Source organism: Etheostoma cragini, chromosome 15, assembly GCF_013103735.1.
Source record: "Etheostoma cragini isolate CJK2018 chromosome 15, CSU_Ecrag_1.0, whole genome shotgun sequence".
Lineage (NCBI taxonomy): Eukaryota > Metazoa > Chordata > Actinopteri > Perciformes > Percidae > Etheostoma > Etheostoma cragini.
Genome location: NC_048421.1, coordinates 7,422,992 through 7,446,065, shown reverse-complemented (window position 1 = coordinate 7,446,065; position 23,074 = coordinate 7,422,992). Strand labels below are relative to the sequence as shown.

Sequence of the window (23,074 nt, the reverse complement as noted above, 5' to 3'; positions counted from 1 at the left end):
TTTCAGCTAACCAGCTCTAACGTTAGCTACAATATTGCAAATTTACTAGCTTAAGTTTGCTAACTTTAGGTTAACGTTACAATGATTCACAATTCACACCATTGCAAGCTAAACAGTTCAGTTTACAAGATTAAAACTAAGCTATTATTTACTCAGCCATTTTTAAATACAAAACTTCGTAATAAACAACATTAAACGCTAAAGCCTAAATGTTTAACTTCAGGAACGAAAGTTGCCCGGCACCTTTATTCACAGTCGGACACTATTAATATACATCCATGGTCGGACATTATTGAGAACGCACACAGAGGACCGCGCATGCGTAAAAGGCAAATAAACGAAAATGGACACCTTTGACACAACTGCTGTTTACGCGTTGTTACAATTTTAATGTCGAAAGGAGATCCCAGCGTTAACACCCGTCTACCAACATAGCATAACTAAACAATATAAATACCGCATTGTTTTCTGTCATTTTAGCCGGCTGCCAGCTTGCTCCGTGCAGCAGTAGGATCATGTTTACATCCCAAACCTCGTCCTTCCAGGATTCAATTGACGTGGAAGAGAGAGATGACTTTGACAGCGAGGAAATTGCTGGATACAGCCAGAAAATTCAGCTGAACTGCTACTACACCATCTATCTTTATCAAGGCACAAGGTAAAGGCCCATATATTACTCTTCCTAATTTCTTTTTTCTGTAAGTATGACAGCTCTGTTACAGCTTCTGTCTCTGATATAACTAAGTGTTACATCCACGGTGTAATGGGACGTACGTCGTAAGAATAATGCTATTATTATGTGATTTTATTTTATATAATTTTTTTGTTGGAGTATTATTTACAGATTATTACACTAATTCTAATACTATTAGTCCTACAGGACATCACGATTACTACTCTTTTTTTTTTTTTTTCAGAATACAACCAGCTCACTGGTGCTTAAGTGTTTCTTACTGTATCGTTGTTTTAATTTTTATACAGTCTTTGATTCTTCGATACTTCTAAAGTCCTTTTGAGTCTCTTTATTCCAAAAACTGCTGGCACGTGAGGGTAAAACGAGATTTACACATAAAAATCTAACTAGGTGATGAGTACACTTTCAATTGTCTTAGATCTGAGGCTTCAGGGGCGTGGAACCAAAGACGAGCAGACTCCACAACAAGTCAGGATGACTTTAGGTAACAATTGGAGACATCCACCTACCTTCTCGTTGCTCTAAGTGGTCGTTTGTCTTTGACTTTTACTGTTGTGCATTGGTGTATCCACGGGCTGCAACAGACAGGACATCCAATCAACATGGAATCAATGCTGTTTTCATTTGTGATTTGGTCATTGCCGTGCTGCTGCTGCTGCTGCTGCTTGATGTTTCTCCACTTCCAAGTGGTGTTTGCAAGTTACAGCTAGTTAAATGTGTTATGTGGGTTGTGTGGCTAATGCTCATCAGCTTTCTCCATCTGTTCTCCATTGACTTGAGTGGCTTCCAGTTTCTTCATTGGCTTCCCTGGCTGCTCATATCCATGCTTACATTCTTCTCTGCCAACAGCCTGACACTGATTGACAGCAGCCTGCCATCAGAGGCGGAACCTGAGCTGCGGACCTACATTTCAAGGAGGCTGAGCAAAGGTGCCCTGCTGGGAGGCATGGGCAATATCGCCACTGTGGAACTAAGGTAACAATTTTACATATTCCCTCACAACTTTTTGCATCAGTAATGATACATAAATTAAATTGATACACAATTAGGGCTTCATAACAAAACAGCACAAGCTCATGCTCATTCTTCTTGGACTGATGGAGCACATTCTTCAACATCATATTATAAATGGTGCTCATAGTGGATGAAGTCTATTTTATTCCATCACAGCCATTATATTAATTGTGCTGCAAATAAAGGTTCAGAGGTGGACAAAATAAGTTGGTTAACACAATTGTGTTGATTGTTTACTTCCCAGTATTCCAGAGCAGGCAGTCGGCTGCTACTGCTGTCTCCTGGAGCAGGAAAGGTCTCCTGAACAGCCTGATGCTGATGGAAATGGATACGTCATCTGCTTCATGGGCGGCTCTGAAAAAGGACTGAACTTATATCCTTTGGACAGTTATCTATTGTATAGTGTTGTTAAGAAACCAACCTTAATTATAAGAATCATGCAAGGTCCTCCAACATTAAGTGTATACATAATCCTTGTTATTTCTACAATAGATGTCCCCTAGTTTTACCATAATATAATTACTGTGCTGAGGTTTGGGAAAACAACTATAAATGTTCATTATATTCACTCTCTACTCACCAAAAAAGAGCAATAAGGATTATTCACAACGCTGGGTATCGGGATCACACTTACTCAATATCCTTACAGTCAAAATTATTAAATCTTTTAGATCTTGTAAAATATCAAACAGCGCAAATAATGTTCAAGGCTAGAAATATGCTATTACTGGGAACATTCCAAAAATGTTCAGTGATATAGAGGGGGAGTTTATAGTTAAGGGAGACATTCAATTTAAAAATAAGCAGTTTATAGACAACCAGGAAAAGTTTCTGCATTTCATATTCTGAACTAAAGCCATGAAACAGTCCACAGATGGAACTAAAGCAATTTCCAAACAAAAAGCAGTTTAAAATTGGGGAATAAGGACATGGTTTTGACAGGTTACCGGGAGAAAAAAAGGGTGTTTATTTTCAATAAGTGTTTTTTGGGGTTTAGTTTTAGTTCCAGTATCATTATTGTTATTATTACTTGTATTATGATTGTTGTTTTTAAGTCATTCTTTCATTTTTGTTTTGAGTTTATGAAATGTTTTCTTTCATCGTTTATGTTCCTTCTTTTATTGTAAATAATTAATGTCAATTTGGAATTGATTTTGGGCAGAGTGGGTAGAGCGGGTACAATCTCTGAAGTGCATACACACAGGGATGGGATTACATAAGTGAAAACTTCTTCCAAATTCTTTTGTGGTGCTCACAAGTTATTACATATTAATTTAGTCTTGTTATATGTTGCTATTGATTTGTTTTGTTTTATTTCTTGTCTGGTGTTCTTTACATATTCAAAATAAAGTCAATTAATCAATCAAAACAAGCTTTGTACAAGAAACAGGCAATAGTTTCAATTCCTTGACCTAATGCACATTTAGGTTAGAGCTTGATAAATATGTCCAAGGCCTACATAGCAGTCTGCAAACCCCAGAGGTATGTAATAGGAATGTAAAAACAATGTCATGAAGTCATATTTGTCATTAAATTATTAATGCAATATTGATTTGTGCGTGCGTCAGCTGCAGAACCTTGAGACAGAGGTGCGTCCCTATCTGAGTCAGTGGTACGAGGAGTCTGTGATGCACATTTATCGGGTGGTGCAGCTGGTCCAAAGCAACATCAGCTTTTTGCTGCATGCTGTGAGTAATTTTTCGCTCTAGAGTTTGTCCAAAAAATAGAGAGAACAGCTTCTCTCTCCTGTGATGAAATAATAGAAACTGAAACTTAACAGTTCTGTATAAAGTGTATTGTTGGCAAATTGCACTTGTTTGAGGCAAAGCAAAGGGGTTCAAGCCTCCGTAAGTTATATCACAACTATCTGGATGCATATAATGCACCATGGGTAAGAGGGAGAGAAAGGTTTTATTTTTTGTTTTTTTTTGAGGAAATTGTTAATTTTAATGCCCATATACCTTATGCATCAAAATAGCGCAATCCAATTGATTTATTTTGTCATTCAAATTAAGCTTGTGTGCAAGTCGTAGGTTTTTCAAAGAGCAATGCATTTCAGTAATTACATATTCTGTATACAGGCTCTGAATCACACACATGTCGAAGTCAATAATTCAGATGAGAGGACAAAGGCGGATGTGTCCAGGTGAGTAAGGTGACAAACTACACTAACATTTCTTTAAATCCCAAGACTGAAAAAATATAGCAGTTCTGTTGTTTATTCCCTTGTAGTACAGAGTATTTAGATTAGCCTTCTGTTTGTTAGCTGCTAACTGTCTGTTGTACTTTGTCCAAGGTTCATCAAAGCAGCCAGTTTGCAGGGTCTGTCCCAACAAGACACTACAACAGCTTCTCTGTGTAAGGCTATCTCAGAGGACACCCACTCTGACCTGATCATAGACTGTTCCACCAGCCCACCCATACTCTCAAACACTGGTAGGTTATGACATAACCTTGACGAGGAAACATTATTTTTTATCTTTGTCCTGTCTAAGAGTCTGATAAAGATGTTTTTTTCCCCCAGTCAGTAATCGTTTCTGTGAAGACTGGATTCAGGCATTTCTAAACGCTGCAGAGCGTTGTAATCCTTTCCTGCTCAGACAGATTCTGGAGAACTTCAAACTTAAGGTAAACAAAGATACACGTTTCTCAACCCTGTTTTCAGGTCCTAAAATTGTCTTGACAGTTTTGTTATTGTAAAGTTTTCATGTGAATTTGAGTGTAGCATACTTTTGTGTTTTGTGTGTAATTGTTTTATGACTAGAGCACAACACAATAAGTTTCTATTCATAGAGAAGTTAAACAGTCAAGCAAAAAAGTGGTGTAATATAAAATGGGTACATGTACAAGACAAATTTTTTTTTTTCACAAACTTATCAAACCAATCTATAGAAAATCCACTAGCCGACAAGATTGAAAAATGTTGGACAACAGCTCTCAGTTCCAGATACACAGGGAAAAAAAATGATTTGACTCTGCTGCCACTGTCTTTCATCCAAATCTATTCCCAACATTGTTGCCTCCTTTCTATCAACCACCACTCCACTCCGCAGGCCATCCAGGACATGAACAGCCTGAAGCGTTTCGTGCGACAAGCAGAGATGAGTCACTACGCCCTGTTTCGCTGCTGCCAGTTCCTACAGGGCTGCGGAAATGGGGATGTGTTGCTCCAGAATGCCAGGGCAGAGCACAGTGACTTGCCTGAAGCCTGCAGCATCATCAGTGTCCTGGAGGAGTTCCTCAAAGAACACGCCCAGGCCCAGGCTTGACTCCATTACACCTAACTCCAGTTGTGGAGCCTGGTCTGCTCTTCCAGCCACAAAGCATATAACCTATACAATTCTAAACCTACAATAGCAGTACATTCTATGTTTAACATTAGTTCTTCAAATAAAAGTTTAGCGGTGGGGGCATTTTGAATCTGTCAGCTGTTGGCAGATTCCAAATTTTAAATCTAGTTCCCTGTGCTGGCACTACTGCTTCTAAGATAGAGTGGTGGTCAGACCTGGAATATGTACTGTAAAACATTGACAACTGACACTCAGCTTCCCTAAACCAAGGTGTATTGACTCTCTAACATCACTGAACTTATCTTAATAAGTAAGACTAGTTGTTTTATGGAGATGATGGTAAAATGAATTGAGGATCTCGGTGTGCAGAGCAATTTAGATGAAGTTGTTCAGTTGCACTTTCCCCACTCTTTTTACTTTTGCAATGTATGTGTTGAATGTTGAGTGTGGAACAATACTTTGAACCAAATATTAGTGCTAGTGTTTTTGCTAACTGACAATGATCACAAAACCGAATTGATCCAAACAAAAGCGTCTACTCACTGAAGTAGGATTATTTTTTTAACTTATTTAATTTCCAATTATCATTTTGATTTTTTATTGTACTAGTTTTCTTTTGAGAAAAAACCCGTTGAGAATGCACAAATCGAGTGTATGCATTGCTTGTTACCTAGGCCTTGTGTGTGCTTAAATTTCAACCCAATACCTGCACTACAATATTATTTTTGTCTAATGAATAACACTACTGCATGTACGTATGTCTATCAAGTGATATTAGATGTAAGTTTAATCCTTTATTAATACAGTGTTGTAGATAGTGTAGTTTTTAGATATCATTTTCTATTTACAAAATCCATATAGCATTCACCAGCTCAAGACTTCATGAGAACTAAACAGTCACTCACTACATTTACTAAGCATTTGTTTAGTTTCAAAGGTTGTGCACAAATAATACCCACCGAAAAAAGTAGATGATGTATAACAGTACTCACAGTAACTGTTAGCATGCCTAAGTTTTATTTTCCTTTCATTGTGTAACTGCAACAAGTTTTTGTATTCCATTGAACCCATAAAGGGTTTTAGAAACAAACTCAAACCATTTCCATTGAAACCAGTCCAAAGTTATACAGCAATATGGTTTTGTGGTGTATACTTCTAAACTGTGAAGCAAGTAAATTTGTCATTTTGCTAATGTGAACCATAGTGTGACAGACCCACAGTGCGTATTTGTTGACATTTGTGTACAGCGTGTTCTCTGTAGTTATAAATGACTAAGTTGTTCTTGGTCTTGTATAGAGGGAGCTAAAATAAATAGCACAGTTGAACCTACGGATGTTTGTGGTTTATGATGTTGTGTAGCATATAAAAGTTTAACAAAGATGACAAACAATATTTGCACTCATTACATCTGTTTGTTTCACTCAAACCAGTAAGATAATTAAACACAAAGCTATACATATTAGATGGCAACAGTCTTTTGTGTCTGGTCCAAAAGTTATATGTATGGTGAGTTACCGCTACCCTCCAGACTGCCACTTGTGTCCTCAAACTGGCCCTTATATCCTCCAGTAAACTTCGTCTTCCGGCTGCTCCTCTGCAACCATAAACAAACAGGGGAAAGCTTGAGATATAAAGATGAGAAAATGTTGAACATGTGGCTTTTGTTATATAAATCATTCTGTGTAAATGTAAGCAACTGTGGCTGTCTTATAGGAATAAGTGAAAAGACAAGACACCTTGCTGTCAAGGTGGAAGTCACAATAACACCAAGCAGGATTTACCTAAAGTGTGATCAGGAATCCTTCTCAAAAGAGAGCTCGGTACATCATAGATGCTCTCTGTGGGGTCTGAGGTGAATGTGAGAAAAACATTTGACAATTACGTTACCCATTTTTTAAGTATTTGAAAGCAACACACTGGTAATTAAACACAAACAAAGAAAAAAAACAACGTAATCTCACTTGGATGTTCATCAGCCCTCCTGTAAGAGAGAGGAAAGTCATACACGCCCTCTTCCGTCTCTGTTGAAGGGTTGATCTCACAAACCTCTGAGGAGAAATTACATAACACTTGATAGGACCAGTTTGGACAGTAAGCATCATCTTGTATATAATGTTAACTAGTGGTATTACATTGTGCATATTTTTAAGATCATACTGGTTCTAAGTGGTAAAATGTCATAGTCGCCTTCTTGTCTGCCTTCTGCATTGCTTAACCCACCGGACCATTGTGGACTGTCACCTGAAAACAGAGTGGTTAATTTGAGTCTTGAATTAAAAAAAGTAATATTCGTGAAGGTGCAAAGGGGGAAAACTATTTAAAGTTAACTGTTGTGATGCTGGTAGCTACAGGCTGAAAGTGTGTTTTGCTGCACTGCCTCTTCACCTTCCGGCTCCTCAGACAGGCAGATGGGGGAGGCGATGTTCCTGATCTTGTGGTGGACGTGGCCTGTAGGGGCAGGGGCCGAGAGGGGCCGAGCAGGCATCAACTCCATTACGCAGTCACTGTGTGAGGAGATGGGTGTGCTGCTGTTTAACCGCCCTCGCTGCTCACACACTTCATGCCTGAGGATTAGAGAAATGGTCACTGCCTGGACTGTGTATTATCATTTTAGTTAAAGTTCAGATCTGTCATGAAGGTGACGTCCTATTTTTACTTACTGTGTGCTTCTGGAGTCTGAAACCACAGAGGTAGAAAGATTCATGGCTTGCCATAGGAGTCCTACCCACTCTTTTCTGAGAGCTGCGGTCTCTGCTGCCTACAGACAGACGGACGGACGGACAGGACAGGACAGGATTTGGTTAAAGTTTGCACCCTGAAACCAGACCTATCACACTCACACCTTGCGGATTGATAAGCTTTGTAGTAGAACACAGTGGTGTTGGTGACTCACCAACAATTTCCTCTTTCCATTGGTCATGAAGATCTCAAACATAAAGCGCTTGCTGTCAACTCTCTGGACCTCTCGTACTGACTGCACCTGGCCCAAGAGATTAGACAGATAGATAGATACTGAGGGCACCTAACTAGAGACAAAACAATATCCGTCAAGAAAGTACTCTGATCTTTCACTTAAATAAACGTAGTTGTACCACAGTGAGAAATACTCTGTTACAAATACAATTCATGGAATGAACATGTAACTTAAAGTACATGAGTATTAGCATCAAAATATACTTTGGGAAAATGTAAATCATTAAGTAACTAATGTAGTGGAGTATAAGCGTGACATGGAATTACTCAAGAACAATGACTTCAAACTTGTACTTAAGCCCAGTACTTCACTAAATGTACTAAGTTTCCACGACTGCAAATATTCTCTCATATATAAACAGTGATAAGTGGAGGACTTACTGTGTAAATGTAGTAATAGCCTCTCAAGTGTGCCTGTGAAGAGAGCTATGTCAATATAACTTTTGATTGTACTGTAAACATCCTTTAATAAATATATATCGTGGCTTCAGCAATAAGAGCAGGACATCAACAAGAAGTTGAGGCTCAATTCACTAGTGTGGAATTTAAATAACTTTACACCACAGCAAATGCCTACTTACGGCGCTGCCATTCTTCTGTGTATAGAAGAACAAGGTTGTATTTTGAAGCCTGAACCAATACGTCACCCATCTTATTTTCTATAGGCAGAAAAAAGTATATGTATAGCAACCAAGTAATTTGATCAGTTTTCTTTATACCTTTGATGTTTTTATATAAGTTCTGTATACTCACATTAAATAACAAGATAGTTTGTAACTTACCATAGTATCTTTTCTTTTCTGCAGGAAGCCTTCAAACAATAATTTAGTCCCATCTAAAGACATGTCAGCCCTCCGTAGATAGACCGAAACAACTAGTAGCCAAAGTTTGAAATGACCCTCTACCTGTGTATGTTTCGGTGTTTGTGGTGTGACTTCCTCCTCATGCAGGTTGAAAGCAGTATCGTTCCCAGCCCCACCACATACTCACTTCTCTATTCTGCTTCACAAAAAAAGCATTTGTTCACAAAACATTTGATCTCACATTCATGTCGACACAACTACTGTGGAAAAGACCACTACTAGGGGCGGCTGTGGCTCAGTGGTAGAGCGGTTGCATGCCAATCGGAAGGTTGGTGGTTCGATCCCCGCCCCTGCAGTCATTGTCGAAGTGTCCTTGGGCAAGACACTGAACCCCGGTGCTGCGCATCGGAGTGTGAATGTGTGTGAATGTTTATCTTATGAGCAGGTGTTCAGGTGGTACGGCAGCCCCAGCCACAGTGTATGAATGTGTGTGAATGGTGAATGTTTCCTGTAGATGTAAAAGCGCTTTGAGCAGTTGTTAAGACTGGAAAAGCGCTATATAAATACAGCACATTTACTACTCTTGTCAGGGACACAAAAACACGTGATATCAGTGGGTGTAAATGTCATTTATTACAGATATTTAAAACCATTTTATTTTCCTTGTCATTGCTTTTAAATTAGCTGTCATTTCACCCAACACACTGTGCCAGATCGCACAATTTCTTATTGTAAATGTTGGAAAAGAGAAGAATGAGAAGAAACACTTTTATAGTTTTAAGGTGAGAGAGGTGCACTGAATGGCTGTTGTTAATAGCATTATCTGTTGCTCTATGGTGCTTCTAATTTCATAAAAATATAACATGAGGGACAAAGCTCTATTTGAAAACCAGAAAAAATAAAAACAAGCTGAAAATCATGATACACCATGAAGACTGCTTTGATAACACTAAATACAAAAATAAAAGTAAAATGTAAATCCCTCCATCTGTTTCATGCAGTGCACTCTAACAGACAAGAAAACAAATAAACTGGTTAATAAATTAACACATAAAATATACATGCCAATTGTGACCTTTCTAATGTTAGATGTATAACTAACACATCCTGTAGGGGTTGCTCCTGGCTTCTGAGGCCATAAATGGGTCCAATCCTAAAATTCTTGAGGAATACATACATAATATACTGCATATACATACTTTTAACAGATTCAAGTCCCTTTGTGGTGTTTCTGTATATGGCTGCCTCTGTCTGATCACTAACCATCTAAGTAATAATACTGACCTGAGAAAAAAAAAAAAAAAGGAGGACTGGATAGGCTGAAAACATCCAGTGACTAGTTGTGTCTGACCTTGACTAGACTAGACCAACAGATCACAGCATGTCAGTATTTACAAATTAAATGATGGGCAGTTAAATTTTAAATCACTTGTCCCTTTCCTCACAAGATTAACAAAAAATACTAAACCGTACTCTTCATTTGTAAATGCATATAAAATGTACCTATTATTTTGCTCATTTGTTTCTTGCACGTACTGCATTGTTGGAAGGGGATGAGGTGGAGTTGGGGGCTGAGTCAATAGGCCTGGTTGGTTAGTCAGCCAGTCTTTTGGAGTCTTTTAGGTAGGGGGGAAGGGACAGAGTCAACAGTGGGACCGGGGGAGGAAGTAGCTGTCTCATGCTGTCTGATGATCACCGCTGTTTCAGAAGTGCTCTGTACATGGCAAAGCCCAGCACGGCAAACACTGTGGCACCAACGCTCGCTCTCAGCCAGAAGGTTGAGTTCTTCAGGTCCGCCTGAGCCATGTGTCTGTGAGAGGGAGAAAGAGACAGAGAGCAGGTGAATGGAAAAATGAAGCAAGAAGAAGAGGCAGCGGCTCATAACGCGATACAACTCCGTTGTTAGAGGGGCGCTATGCAGTTTTGGCAATTACTTTGCTGTTTTCTTGCTTTTTGCTCACAGGTTTCTCTATAGAGCCCCCCCTACAGCTTTGGAATAGTTATCTGGTAGCTCCGGTGTTTTCTTGTGTCTGACTCCTCACTCGTTCAGTCTGCCGTTTCCTCTTTCTCTGTTCCTCCGACAATGATTTTCTAACTTATTGCTTCTTTTTTGCCAGCCCAGCCTTGACCATAGTGTGAAAAAAAAATCGCTACCTTGTTTTTTTTTTTTTGTGATCACAATTTTATATTTATTTTTCTACCTTGTTTTTATGGTCGGTTCCTGAATGGGGGCGTGTGGGCCTGTTTGCAGTGGCGTGAAGAAATTTGTAACATTGTCAGAACTGATTTCATGCGATACTTCCTGATGCTGGAGGCCGGTGGCCCGCCCGCCCAAAGTTGCAAGGGTGGTTTTTCTGCTCAGGCGCTAGGGGGAAGCGAGACGGCCACCATTCAGCTCTAAAAAGTTATATAACCACTCCAATGATTCCAAGGCTGTTCAGTTGAGGTAAATTAAGCTAAAGAAACTGCATAGTTCCCCATTTAAAACCACATGTTGCCAAATGACAAAACAAAGCTGTGTGCTCTTTCTCCAGTGGATATTTTCCAAAATCAGTACCGTAAAGTGACTTACCACCGCCCTGTGATTCCAAATTGAAATAGGAACACATGCATTCTCTTGACAGTTGGTTTGGGGAAAAGGAGAAAGGAAAGTTGTTGGACTATGAGAGCAGCTACTCTGATTTGAGCTGGAAGGTAGAAAACTAGTAACATATACAACTAATGGATTATTACAGTTGGGTAAACACCATCCCTACCAAACACAGATCCAGCTTATTTGGCAAGAAACACAAACACTGGGGAGCTATACAGACTGTGATAAAAGCAAGCAATGAAAAAAGGCAATGGAGACAGCAAACCCAAGTGTGACTGCTGTACAACACACTCACAAGAACCCTGGTCCTGATCCTACATGAGAGAAACCAGCCTAAAACATCATGTTCACACAGTTAAAACATGCTCCCTCTAATTGACTAAAACCCATTCTAGCTGTCTTTGCTGCCTTGAATAGTTTTTTAAAAAAATGTTATTATAATAGAAAATGTACTTATTCACTTTTTGGTGGAGAATTAGATGAGAAGATTACTTACTTTCAAAACTGTTAAATATAAGGTTATAGCCTGCTGTAAGTTAGCTTAGCTTAGCACAAAAACTGGACACAGGATAACTATTTCTTGGCTCTGAACATTTGCCAGACAACCAATGGAGCCTCCAGTAAGTTAATGCTGCTGGTAAAGAAATGTTCCAGCACATAACCCAGGCAAACAGGCATTTTGTAATTTTTTTGTTTTTGCACATCTTTTTTGTGCAGATTAAACAAACAATATATAATGTGTTAATTAGTGAACTTTAGAGGTGCTGGTAAGCTAACATTTTCCAGACGGGCTAGCTTTTTACCCCCCATTTCTAGTCTATGTGCTTAGCTAACCAGCTGCTGACGTAGCTTCATGTTCAACAAAGAGATATTAGAGCAATATTGATTCTCTCCTCAAACTCCCCATAAGAAAATGAATAAGCATATTTCCAAAGATGTAGAACTATTTCCATAAAGACTCTAATTAGACTCTCTGCAATACTACAGGAATATATATAAATATTGATAATTGCTGTTAAACTTATGACCTGACAAACTGTCAATGCTGAATAGGGGATAGTTTATCCAACACGTACTTCCGGACTGGTGTAAAAAAACAAACAAAAAAACATCCCTCCTGAGTTTTTAGCTTTTACCTTTCTGGGGGAATTAGCCGAGGCCTCCATTAAGATGGACCCCTCCACTTTGGAGATGGCTAAAACCTGCTGTCAGGCTGAAATCCTCACCACAGCCTCCACCCAGCCCAGCAGCCTTCCACACACACACAATCACATGGTTGCCCAGGGTGCACACACATATATACACACACACACACACATACACACAGATATAGTAGGTAGAGCTGGGTGATACTTCATATTAAATTTGACTAGGGCTGCAATCATCAACTATTTTAGAGGCGACTGATCCGTCATTTACTTTCTCGATTAATTTAGTCTTTATGAATGCTTGCACTTGCTTTTGTACGCCTCTTCATAAACATCAAATTATTTACATTTTCTTTCTTTTCAAAACTTCAGAACCAAGGCTGGGAGACATCAAAATAAAACTTATGTTGTGATCTGAATTTTGGTAGAATATGATTCAGTTGATTCCGTTTCTTGGTGACATTACTAATGATTAATTTGGGCAGGTGAAATATTAGTTGTTTAGATACATTTGTTGTTTTAAAATTATAATAGTTACACCCAACTGTCTCCCATCCCCCAACTCTACCCAGTCCGAAAAGTAGAGACCTTCCATCACCACCAAAACTCTTAAAGCACAAGTGGCCCAACACAATAAACTATTGTTGCTTGTTATTTTGGTGACCTAAGTAACTTCAATATTGCACAATATGCAAGATGACCTAGATTACAATGTAATCTAACCCAGTCAACCAATCCACTTTTTCGAAAACCAGTGGGCAATCAATGTGGTGTGTTGCTTTCCGGGCCCAACAAGTGCCATGCTATGATTGTGTCAACTCCCAGAGGTTAAAAAATCACCAAGACAAAGTGATAGTACTGGATGCAACGCACATGCTATTGTTGGACTAACAATAATCACTTATTTGCCAAAAATCTAACACAACACAATCCCCAACATGCCTGTGGTTATCTTAAGAGGTAGTGAACAGGTTAGCCATGCAACACAACAGCAGACACATTAGCAGAGGGTGAACACGTGCAAGAGAAAAAGGAAGAGGGGCAGCCAATAACATGTGAATGAACACCTACAGAGTGGAAGAGACAAAGACGGGAAATACAAGAAAATAAAAACAGGATGAAATGACAGGGTGATTGGTACAGTACAATACAATCAATGTAAACATCAAAGAAACACATTGTGATTGATTCTAAACATCAGCCTGTATGTATGAAGTCTAAAACTACAGGAGAACAAGTAAACAGCAGTCTTTGTTTTAGCATACATGTACAATTGCAATTGTGCTTTCAAAATAAGGTGTCTCCTGCTGTTATGTCCCTTTAAAAAAAATTTAATTATAAAAGAAGTGTCTCCTGTAGGTGTAGACTTCAGTGTTAAGAATCAAAATGAAGAGAAAGGAAGACTGAAAACATCATAGATAATAATCCAATCACTCCATCCATTAAGGGTAGTGGAGAAAGGTAGTGGCTTAGAGAAATTAAGAGACAGAAAAATGTTAAATACTTATGTGATTGAAAAGAAATCACATAGCAAACATGCAGACATCGATGAGGTTTTCAGTGTGAATGAAGCAAAAACCAGTTTGTTTCGGTCATTCTCCATCCAAATAATATGCTTAGTCAAGATTTACAGTTTGCATATCCGCTGCAAGACAGGAGGGAGCAAACAGCTCTATATTGGTCAGTTTCTAACAACTAATTGTCAGAATTCACACCTGGAATCCCTGATACTTTTTTACCACACAAAACTTAACATATTCTTTTTCCTTCTCAAGAGTTTTGTTGTTATTTTTTCAGAATGATTAACTGGCTGGACAACAGATATGGGTTATTATAGTTACTACGGTATCATAACATTCTATAAAAACGAGTTATAAATTTACTTCTATTCCGGAAAAAGGGTTAGGTTACTACTCAGTTGAATAAAAATGAAAATGCTTGCAGTTTTACAACATATTTGTGTTATGTATGGCGGTTAGTATTGGGAGTTAATTTGCAGTGTACAGGCAAATAACATCATGCATTTTTCACACAGATTCCAACACACTGTCACCTCCCTGGCTAGAAGCCTGTGTGTTAGCTGGCACAGCCTGGTCACACTTCGCTGTGTCAAACTGTACAGAGAGCAGGTGGGCTGGTTGGAGCTGGAGCAGACACCAAAACACCTAACATGACCAATGGGTTTTAGGTATATGACACAGAAAGTAAATGAAATGTCTTTAGGTTTGGCTGTGAAGCTTTGATTATCTTGAATTAAAGCTGCGGAGAGTAACTTTTACAAAAAACTCCTACGAGAATATGGATGACATAATGTTTTATCATTGAATCTACACTCCATGTCTACAGTGATTGGTTGACAAGTATATCTATTTCCAAAATCTCAATACCTGCAGCATTTGCCTGATTGTGAGCAGGGATTAGTGACTTAAGAGCTACTTTTAGGGTAAAATACTTTTTGAATTACTCTAAGACCAAAACGTCCTGAAGTTCGGACACACATCTTTTGTTTTAAGTTTCTCCTTACTCGACCAGGTAGGAGCTACTTTTTCCGTTTAGATGTTTTGCCCCTGGGTGGATATCAGATTTATAAAAGAAATGAGTTCTGATTTTTTTTTCTTTTTTCACAGTCAGTTTGAAAAAACAAAATTAAAATTAACAAGCAGAAACAATTATCTCTAGAACTGATGGTTGATCTTTTGGTTTGAGAGAATATCTTTAAGCTGTACAACCAAATATCCCTCTTTGTCAACAAGCGTAACCTAGCTGAGGTACAACTGATCCTGAAATGAGATTTTCCCAGAAAGCAACCACCAAAGTATCAAATCATTCACAAATGGAAGACTATCTATGTTTTAAAATCACTACCATCACGATCAATCACATTTAGTATTCCCTTTTCGCTGAAGTGGATATGCAGTGTAAACCTGACCACGGGTGAGCACTGAAGCAAAGCAGAGGAGCTGTCACCATCACCCGTGTAAGACCTTGGGCAAAAAAAGAGCCTCTCTGTGACCCACCCTGGTGGTCACACCCAACGGTGGGAGACACAGAGAGGAGGAATGAATCTATGTTAAAACACTACAGCCTATTCTACGTATGAACCTGTTGAAAACGACCCTGCGGAGTTGGGCCTTAATACTGCGCAGCAGCTCCGACTTGAGGAGGTTGTGACACAGGCAATAGGTGCACCTGTTGCAGGCACACATGCAGCGGAGACGGGCATGGCTGCGGAAAGACACACAAAAATGAGTGTGTTCACCACCACAGAAAACATAACACGCAACAAACAACACACGGAGGAGGAGGCCAAAGCTAGGTAGACAAGAATCTCAACCTTGTCTAACCACTTGGCTAAATCAAAGACCTGAATAAAGAGAATACACACTTCTGAGTTTAAACCTGCACTGCTGCTATTTAACTCCACCCCCTCAACTTATTAACAAAGTAAACAAAAGCATTGATAAGGAAACATCTATACTGAAATTTTAAAAGTCTAAACTTAAGAGAATCAACATAAGGAAGGGAAAACCACAAAGAAAGGAAGGGAACAGTCACAGCAACAGAAACATTCTAATGATTATTATTAGAATATAATTGGAAATGAACAAAATACAAAAACTCTCACAATCTGTAATTGTTCCGGCTCCGACGACTAGAACCTTTCCGTGACCCAACAGGTATAACCAATTTAAGAGCATAAAGCATCAATCCACCAGTAAAAACTAAATATTTATCTCAAGACCATCACCTAATATTAGACCGCAGAGAGACCGCAGTAGAGTTTGGCCGGTCTTAATTTTGCTCCTAGATTTATCAAAACTAAGTTAGAAAGTTTTACTCACTGACTAAAGTGGCTGGACAATTCAAACTGTCATGCCCTGATCAACACCAGCACTCACAAGGGGGTATACCTGATTGATTTAATTCATTTTCCCATCCTGTAACCCTTGACTATTACAGACACTGTCTGACACATACATCCAGTAGAGACATAAAAGTGGATAGGCACACACAGGAAAAGATGGGCAATGCGAATAAGGTTGCAACACTCACAGATGTGTAAAGTGTTATCTAGATAAGGTTTAATACTCACGGATACATAGCCATGGTGGTGAGTCTAGTGTAGATGTCTTTGTTTGGTGCTTCGGCCGTACTGCACGTGAACGGCTGGGGTGGATGGAGCTTGTGCTTACGGCAGAACTCGTGTGGCGAGAGACTGTAGTGCTGCCGTACTTCGTGCATGTCTGACTTGGCGGCAATCACCACGCATGGCGTCTTGCTATCTATGAAGTATTGCTGCCAAACACAAATGCCCAATGTTACCGGTTAGAGCGTCAATAGCAGAAAGCCTTACAAGCCTCAGTGCATCCAAAGAGCATTTTTCCATCTTCTTAAACATACCTTGTACACTTTGGCGCAGTATTCAAAAGAGCATGGATTGTTGATGTCGTACACCAGGCAGACCACATCACATGCTAGGTCCGCCTCAGACAGGAAGTCAAAATCTGGCATCACCTCATGGAGCTTAAAGTGTGCAGATTGGATAGGGAACAGAGTGAGAGAGAAAGAGTGTGCAAATGGGGGATTAACATTTTTCAGTCTAACATACCCGAAATAACAGTTATCCAAAAATCAGATGATGATTAAATGGTTCTTACCAGCAGGTACTTCTCCTGACCATAAACATAGGTCGTGCTGATGGCATAGAAGGACTTGTGGTCTTCCCTAATCCGTCTCTGTCCCTGGGGTAGAAAATTAACAAGGTCAATAACAGAAACCAATCAAGACTATTTACATGGTTATGAGATGGTCCCCTTTGGCCCTGGTTTGTTAGCTCCAAATCTGGAAGTTGACTTAATTACACACAGTAATTAGAGCAGCTGATAAAGTTTACTTGAGACGTGACATAAATGTAAAAAGTAGCCCCCATGGAAGGGATTCCTCTGAAACTGAGTGTGTCCAGCAAGACAAACTGCTAAAAAAGGGAGTTTGAAATCATTTACAGCCGTGATTTAAACTAACCTGCAGGTTCTTGCCCAGGAAAGCTTGGAGGAAACCACTCTTCCCGCTGCCCCGGGCCCCCAAGACGTTGCAGCGGAAGACACTGCGCTGGGTCTGTTTCTTCTGCAGATCAATGCGCTTGTTCCTAGTCACTGAAGGAACAGGAACAAGGAACATTTTTACCAAGCAAGAACCTACATGCGCAATGGCAACATGTTATAAAATCCATGCCTCTATTTGAAATTAAAATTTTAACAAAAATAAAAACTTAAAAGTTTATTCTGTACAGAAATGAGTCCACAACTACCTACTACTAGTTTTGTTAGCTTATCAACATACAGTGCTGCTCAGCTTAAAACAAAAACATAAATTCAGTTTAATTACGTTCTCTTACCTGTAATAGCAGCTGCCTGGGACTCCTGTTCACAGATGATAGAGTAGCCAAGATAACCTAAATATTCCAAACTACGTTGTACATCTAGATATGTTGTTAACCTACCACAAAAAAACAGGTCATGATGAGTCTGACAGAATGAAAGATTTATGAGCATTTTGTTAAATGATCTATGTATTCTATATAATGATGAATGTCATAGAGTAGTGTGAATGTATTCAGGTTACATAAAACTAAAATAGAAGTGAATGTGCATATATGTATATTAATAGATATGTTCCACACTCACGTCCACTGGGAGAGGTATCCCTGGTATGTGATCCATCCCTTGTCGTTAGTGCAAACCGTGTGGTTAACATCCGGGCCCCAGGGCATGTAGGGAAACACTTTGAACAAGTCCTTCACCTCCTCTGGTGACAGTGCACAATCTCTATCCTGGATCATACCAAGTTCACATACATTGACTCACAAATTTGGGCATAAGAAACGTGGCCAACAGGTCAAATGCATTTTTAAAAAATGGCACAAAAATACACAAGGTTTGTTTTAACTAATTGAGCAGAAAAGTGGTCATCTTTAAAAATACAAACTATGTACATAAATAGAAATAATAAAGAAATAACCCATTTCTAAATATTCAACATTTCTAACCACTCACTTTGTCATGTTTGTCAAAGACACTTTGTAGAAAGAGGTAAGCATTGTGGTTAAGCTCTGTGGTGCAGTCTGGAGGCACCTTTATCCTGTGATACAGGGACAGACAAAAGCAATCATTTAACGGAGGCTCACTCGGTCTATTTCAAAAGTAACAAATGAAGACTGAATCAATTTAGGTCACAACACTAGAACAAGTCAGTAGATAAGAGGAAATTATATGCAGCCTGTCAATTGTAATCAACAGATCATTTTAAAAGAGGAACAGCACATCAATACAACTATAAATTATAAAACAAATATGCTATTATGGGTATGCAATACAAACATTTTAAATATAATTCTTTGACCACTGTCACCCACAAATATTTGAGCACTCACACACATTAAGTTCTGCTTTTCTCAAACTCAAACAAAAAACTGCATAATGGCAGTTTGGACATTTTAAATGCCTTTGTTTGGAATGCTTTTAAACCAGATTTTCACTCAGATTTTCATTGTGGCAGGAAGCTCCAACTGACATCCTCGGCCTTTAGTTTTTATTATCTTTTAAAAAACTGAAGAACTGGTTTTATCTTTTTTTTTATTCAGTAATTATAAAAAAAAAAAGTTAAATTAAGTATTGACGTGGTTCTGGTCCATTACTGTCCGTGGAACAATTGCTGTTATATTTTAAACAAACTGACACATCAGCTCCCCGTGTGTCATATGTCCATCCGTCCTTACTTCCCCCAAAAAACTGTTGATTTATGAATTGACTGCATCAATAAATATGTAACAAATGTTATTTTATAAAATTTTTGATTTATAATTCAATTATTTCCGTGCTGTTTTCCGTGGAGCATGCACTACGTTTAATTATGGAAACCATTTTATTGTAGAAAAACTGTCCTTTTCGTAACTGTAATGGCAAGCCTTTACTTCTGGATTGCATTTCAGAACGGTGGTCAAAGAAGTTAAGTTAAAGTCCTTTGATTCTGTGCTTTAAGTTTGCACTTACATTGGGAACAGGTATTCCTGTGTGAGCTCCAAGTCATCGTCATAACCAAACCTCCTCAGGACAGTCCAGGTAGTCTCATGTCGACCTCGCTGTATGAAGAGGGTGTGCAGGAACAGGAAGCCTGCAATAAAGAGCCAATGACAAGAGAACGGATGTTGTCAACAGTCAACTGTCATAAACAAATGGACTAAAATGACAAGCAAAAAACAGGGAGGGTTTGTTAAGGGGACATGAAGAAGGATAAGTAATTAAGTGGAGGACATAGAAAAGAGGAGAAATATGAAAACAAGAGAGTGTCTGACCTTTGAGTGAAAGTCCGTTATCCTTAACTCCATCTGTCATGTTCCTCCTGACCACATTCTTCACATCCTCTAAGGCCTGAGGCGCCAGTGGTGTATTGAAACATGTTCTCTAGACATACACAATAAGCAACACAGCCATTTAACTAATGATGACCATTTTGAAATCTTAAGTAGTCATGAAAATTATGTTGACACCGACTCTACTAAAAAAAGTGGAAAACGTTACCTGGAAGAAGTTGAGCTCATTGTCATTAAGGATGCCGTCGTTGTCCAGATCAGACACTTTAAAGATTCTTGTTAGCGACTTAATGCAGGAAGGCTTCAACTGTAACGGAGGAGAAACAATCATTTAGGTGTGTAGCTATATAATGCAGAAAGATTTAAGTTCAACAGTAAGCATTGTGGCCACTACCATAGGGATGCACCAATTAAACTTTGTCTCTCCAGGTAAGATTGGGTAACCTCAGGTTATCTCACAATACCATTGGTGTGATACTGGGTGCCATGCATTTGTCAGTCATTCAAAATAGGACTTTCCAGACTAACTCCTACTATGACAAATCAAAATGTCTGCTGAATCTAATGTATAGACCTCACCTCCTTTTCCTCTGGGCAGTACAGGGGTCCTGTCGGGTGGAGAACAGCCTTCTGGGCGTAGTAGAAGAGCTCAGAGATGTTCTTCAGGTTTTTAGCCGAGCACTGAGGAAAAAGAGGGCACATGCATGTGAATTCCATGAACATAAGCAATGTTGGAGGAAAATTATCAGCTATCACAGACTTGAAAAGTTCACTTAGAAATTAAAATAATAAAAATCTGATTACTTTTACTTCAACAACTTCCCAAAAATGTAAATTAAGTTATTTGAAAACACAATTTAACAGTGTCAATAGAGCATCAATGGTCAAACAAGGTTAATAAAGAACTGTGGCGGAAGTAACTAATTACATTCACTTAAGTGCTGATCTTAAGAACAATTCCAAGTTACTTGTACATTCTACTCCACTACATTGCAGTACGAAAAATTGTATTTTCCTACTGTACTACATTTATTTGGCAGCTGTAGTTACAAGTTACTTCGCAGATTTAAACTACTATTAAGAGCCTATAAAATACAATGCATTGTTATACAAAAATTAAATGATATAATAATAAATATATAAATATAATATAAATAAATATAACTATAGTTACCCAAGTGCAGCTTAGTTTACTGCATCATTGATAATAATCCAACAGTATAATATATAATAATGATAATCACAGACAGAGACAATTATGGCTACAGAATGAATTAATTTACTTTTATACATTTGTCCTTTACTTGCATACTTTTCCTTAAGTAGGATTTGAAATGCAGGACTTCACTTTTAACAGAGTATTTTTTTTTAAATTGCGGCACTGCTACTTTTACTTAAGTAAAATATTTTTCTTTTGGCCACTGATAAAGAAACACAGATATGTGAGTCACTAAATAGAAGCAGGACATACAACCAACCCTGGGCTTGGTCAAACACTGAGCCAGCAGTAAAACATTGGTTCACATGTCTTCTCTCTAACCAGCAATGGGACTGTCCAAAAACTGTATCCACGCTGTATGTGCCTTCTCTCACGTCCTCCTCATCTCCCTCTTTAACCTTGTAACTAATCCAGCTGAGGATCACATGACTGAGCAGTCTATTGCGACGGAGGGAAATTTGAATAAAACAGTAATACAGACCCAGACTAGCTTCCTCCATGAGAGCCAAGTCTCTAAACACACTCTCAGTCAGCGAGCTGTGGCCATGGAGCGTGAGGTTCAGTAATATAAATCTATTAATGACTCAGTCAGTGTGTGAGTGGAGTTTGGAGCTGGAGTGCAGACCGAGAGCCGCTCAGGGCCAATTTGTCCAGCACACAGCCAGCCTCTCTCTGACAGCCACTGGTAGTATTGGATTTCATAATTCATTTGCCATTCCATTGCTCTCAAGTGCTTCATCAAAGTACTTTGTTTGACATTTGAATGAGTGGTTGCAAACAGCCCTGCCTCAATAGATGTGAAGCTGTGTATTGATGTCTTACCTCTACACAGGTCTCGATATCCTGGTATTGATTCATGATCGGGAGAATGGTCTCCATGCTGCTGTGTTCCACCAGGTCCGACTTGTTCCCCACAAGGATCAATGGTACCCTGAAGAAAAGTCTTTCATTACTATTGAGCTCCCACGGTCAGTCAATTAATCAGTCAGTGGATTGACAGAAAAATAATAGGCAGCTATTTAATAATAGATTTATTGTTTACATCATTTTGAGGCAAAAATGGTAAATTCTCTGGTTGCTGCCTCCATTTTATATTATTGTACATTGATTATCTTTGGGTTTTGTACTATTGTGTGTCAACAAGTATCTTGGGAAAATAGGGAGCATTTAAAAATACAATTTTAGGTTAATACGGCATACTCATTCTTGTGGTTTACAACAATTAGCAAAGGCAAAAAACAGAACTAATGATTCTCTATTTCATACAATATGACATGCAGTTTAGTAAGTATTAACTAAACAATGTATCCCCTACTTCCCACTATGATTTCAAGCTTGTAAACGCAGCACCACCTAGATGACATGACACACAAGGAAGGAAGACAGACACATACGCACAAACACACATCTACTGAAGTGACACACACCTGCTATCCTTATCCGTTCTGTCATTTATGAGGGGAATCCAGTGGCTTGTCACCTAGGGTAGTAAAGCACAACATCAAACATTGCAGCCACGCAAATTAATTTTCTGAAATTAAGATGCCGCGTCCTGTTTCAAATTCCGTATTGCAGTTACGTATTTGATGAACTATACTGAGAACAGAGAGAAACCATGCTCACCTTTTCAATGGACTTCTTGTTGTTGACTGAGTAAACTATGCAGATAACATTTGCCTGTAAAGACAAATAGCAATATTAACTTGTAATACACATAATAAATGGGGTACAGAGATTACATGACCAGATAAGAGTGAGCATTAAGTCTCCCCACCTTTGATATTTCTTGGTACAGTTGTTCGTCTGACTGTTCTGCCTCTAAAAGGTGTCAAAAAGGAACAGGATCAGCACAGTGTTTTATATGTTATCAAGCTTTAACCAATACCAAATCAGTATCTTTATATCATTATGGTATAGGGATCATTGATTGTGTGTGTGTGTGTGTGTGTGTGTGTGTGTGTGTGTGTGTGT

At 38.8% G+C, this 23,074-nt stretch overlaps 3 protein-coding genes across 9 annotated transcripts; 1 reads left to right on the top strand and 2 right to left on the bottom strand.

Moving 5' to 3' along the window:
• The first annotated feature begins 308 nt into the window (after positions 1-308).
• Positions 309-6,327, top strand: c15h17orf75 (chromosome 15 C17orf75 homolog). Of its 2 annotated transcripts, XM_034895362.1 has the most exons (10): positions 310-658; positions 1,113-1,178; positions 1,544-1,669; positions 1,953-2,081; positions 3,130-3,190; positions 3,277-3,396; positions 3,790-3,854; positions 4,005-4,144; positions 4,233-4,336; positions 4,762-6,327. In XM_034895362.1, the coding sequence occupies exons 1-10, from the start codon at positions 516-518 to the stop codon at positions 4,975-4,977; spliced, it is 1,170 nt and encodes a 389-aa protein (XP_034751253.1). In that variant the 5' UTR covers positions 310-515; the 3' UTR covers positions 4,978-6,327. The 2 variants fall into 2 exon arrangements, with proteins under 2 accessions (XP_034751254.1, XP_034751253.1); XM_034895363.1 differs by lacking the exon at positions 1,113-1,178 and having other exon boundaries at positions 309-658.
• Positions 6,195-9,041, bottom strand: LOC117958756. Of its 3 annotated transcripts, none has more exons than XM_034895367.1 (10): positions 8,754-9,041; positions 8,553-8,630; positions 8,353-8,385; positions 7,892-7,978; positions 7,659-7,756; positions 7,327-7,562; positions 7,156-7,239; positions 6,960-7,046; positions 6,780-6,845; positions 6,195-6,592 (listed from the first exon to the last, which is right to left on the bottom strand). In XM_034895367.1, the coding sequence occupies exons 1-10, from the start codon at positions 8,814-8,816 to the stop codon at positions 6,555-6,557; spliced, it is 870 nt and encodes a 289-aa protein (XP_034751258.1). In that variant the 5' UTR covers positions 8,817-9,041; the 3' UTR covers positions 6,195-6,554. The 3 variants fall into 3 exon arrangements, with proteins under 3 accessions (XP_034751258.1, XP_034751260.1, XP_034751259.1); XM_034895369.1 differs by having other exon boundaries at positions 7,384-7,562; XM_034895368.1 differs by lacking the exon at positions 8,353-8,385.
• A 343-nt stretch (positions 9,042-9,384) lies between these two features.
• Positions 9,385-22,985, bottom strand: LOC117958752 (mitochondrial Rho GTPase 1-A). Of its 4 annotated transcripts, XM_034895357.1 has the most exons (18): positions 22,878-22,929; positions 22,727-22,780; positions 22,531-22,583; positions 21,926-22,034; positions 20,464-20,565; positions 20,093-20,191; positions 19,867-19,975; positions 19,565-19,685; positions 18,569-18,653; positions 18,200-18,345; positions 17,911-18,011; positions 17,538-17,668; positions 17,174-17,257; positions 16,917-17,039; positions 16,609-16,811; positions 15,618-15,740; positions 14,561-14,659; positions 13,516-13,582 (listed from the first exon to the last, which is right to left on the bottom strand). In XM_034895357.1, exons 4-18 carry the CDS (start codon positions 21,980-21,982, stop codon positions 13,516-13,518), a joined length of 1,650 nt encoding a protein of 549 aa, XP_034751248.1. In that variant the 5' UTR covers positions 21,983-22,034; positions 22,531-22,583; positions 22,727-22,780; positions 22,878-22,929. The 4 variants fall into 4 exon arrangements, with proteins under 4 accessions (XP_034751244.1, XP_034751246.1, XP_034751248.1 ...); XM_034895353.1 differs by lacking the exons at positions 13,516-13,582; positions 14,561-14,659 and adding an exon at positions 9,385-10,584 and having other exon boundaries at positions 22,878-22,985; XM_034895355.1 differs by lacking the exons at positions 13,516-13,582; positions 14,561-14,659; positions 15,618-15,740 and adding an exon at positions 9,385-10,584 and having other exon boundaries at positions 22,878-22,985.
• Between the last annotated feature and the right edge of the window lie 89 nt (positions 22,986-23,074).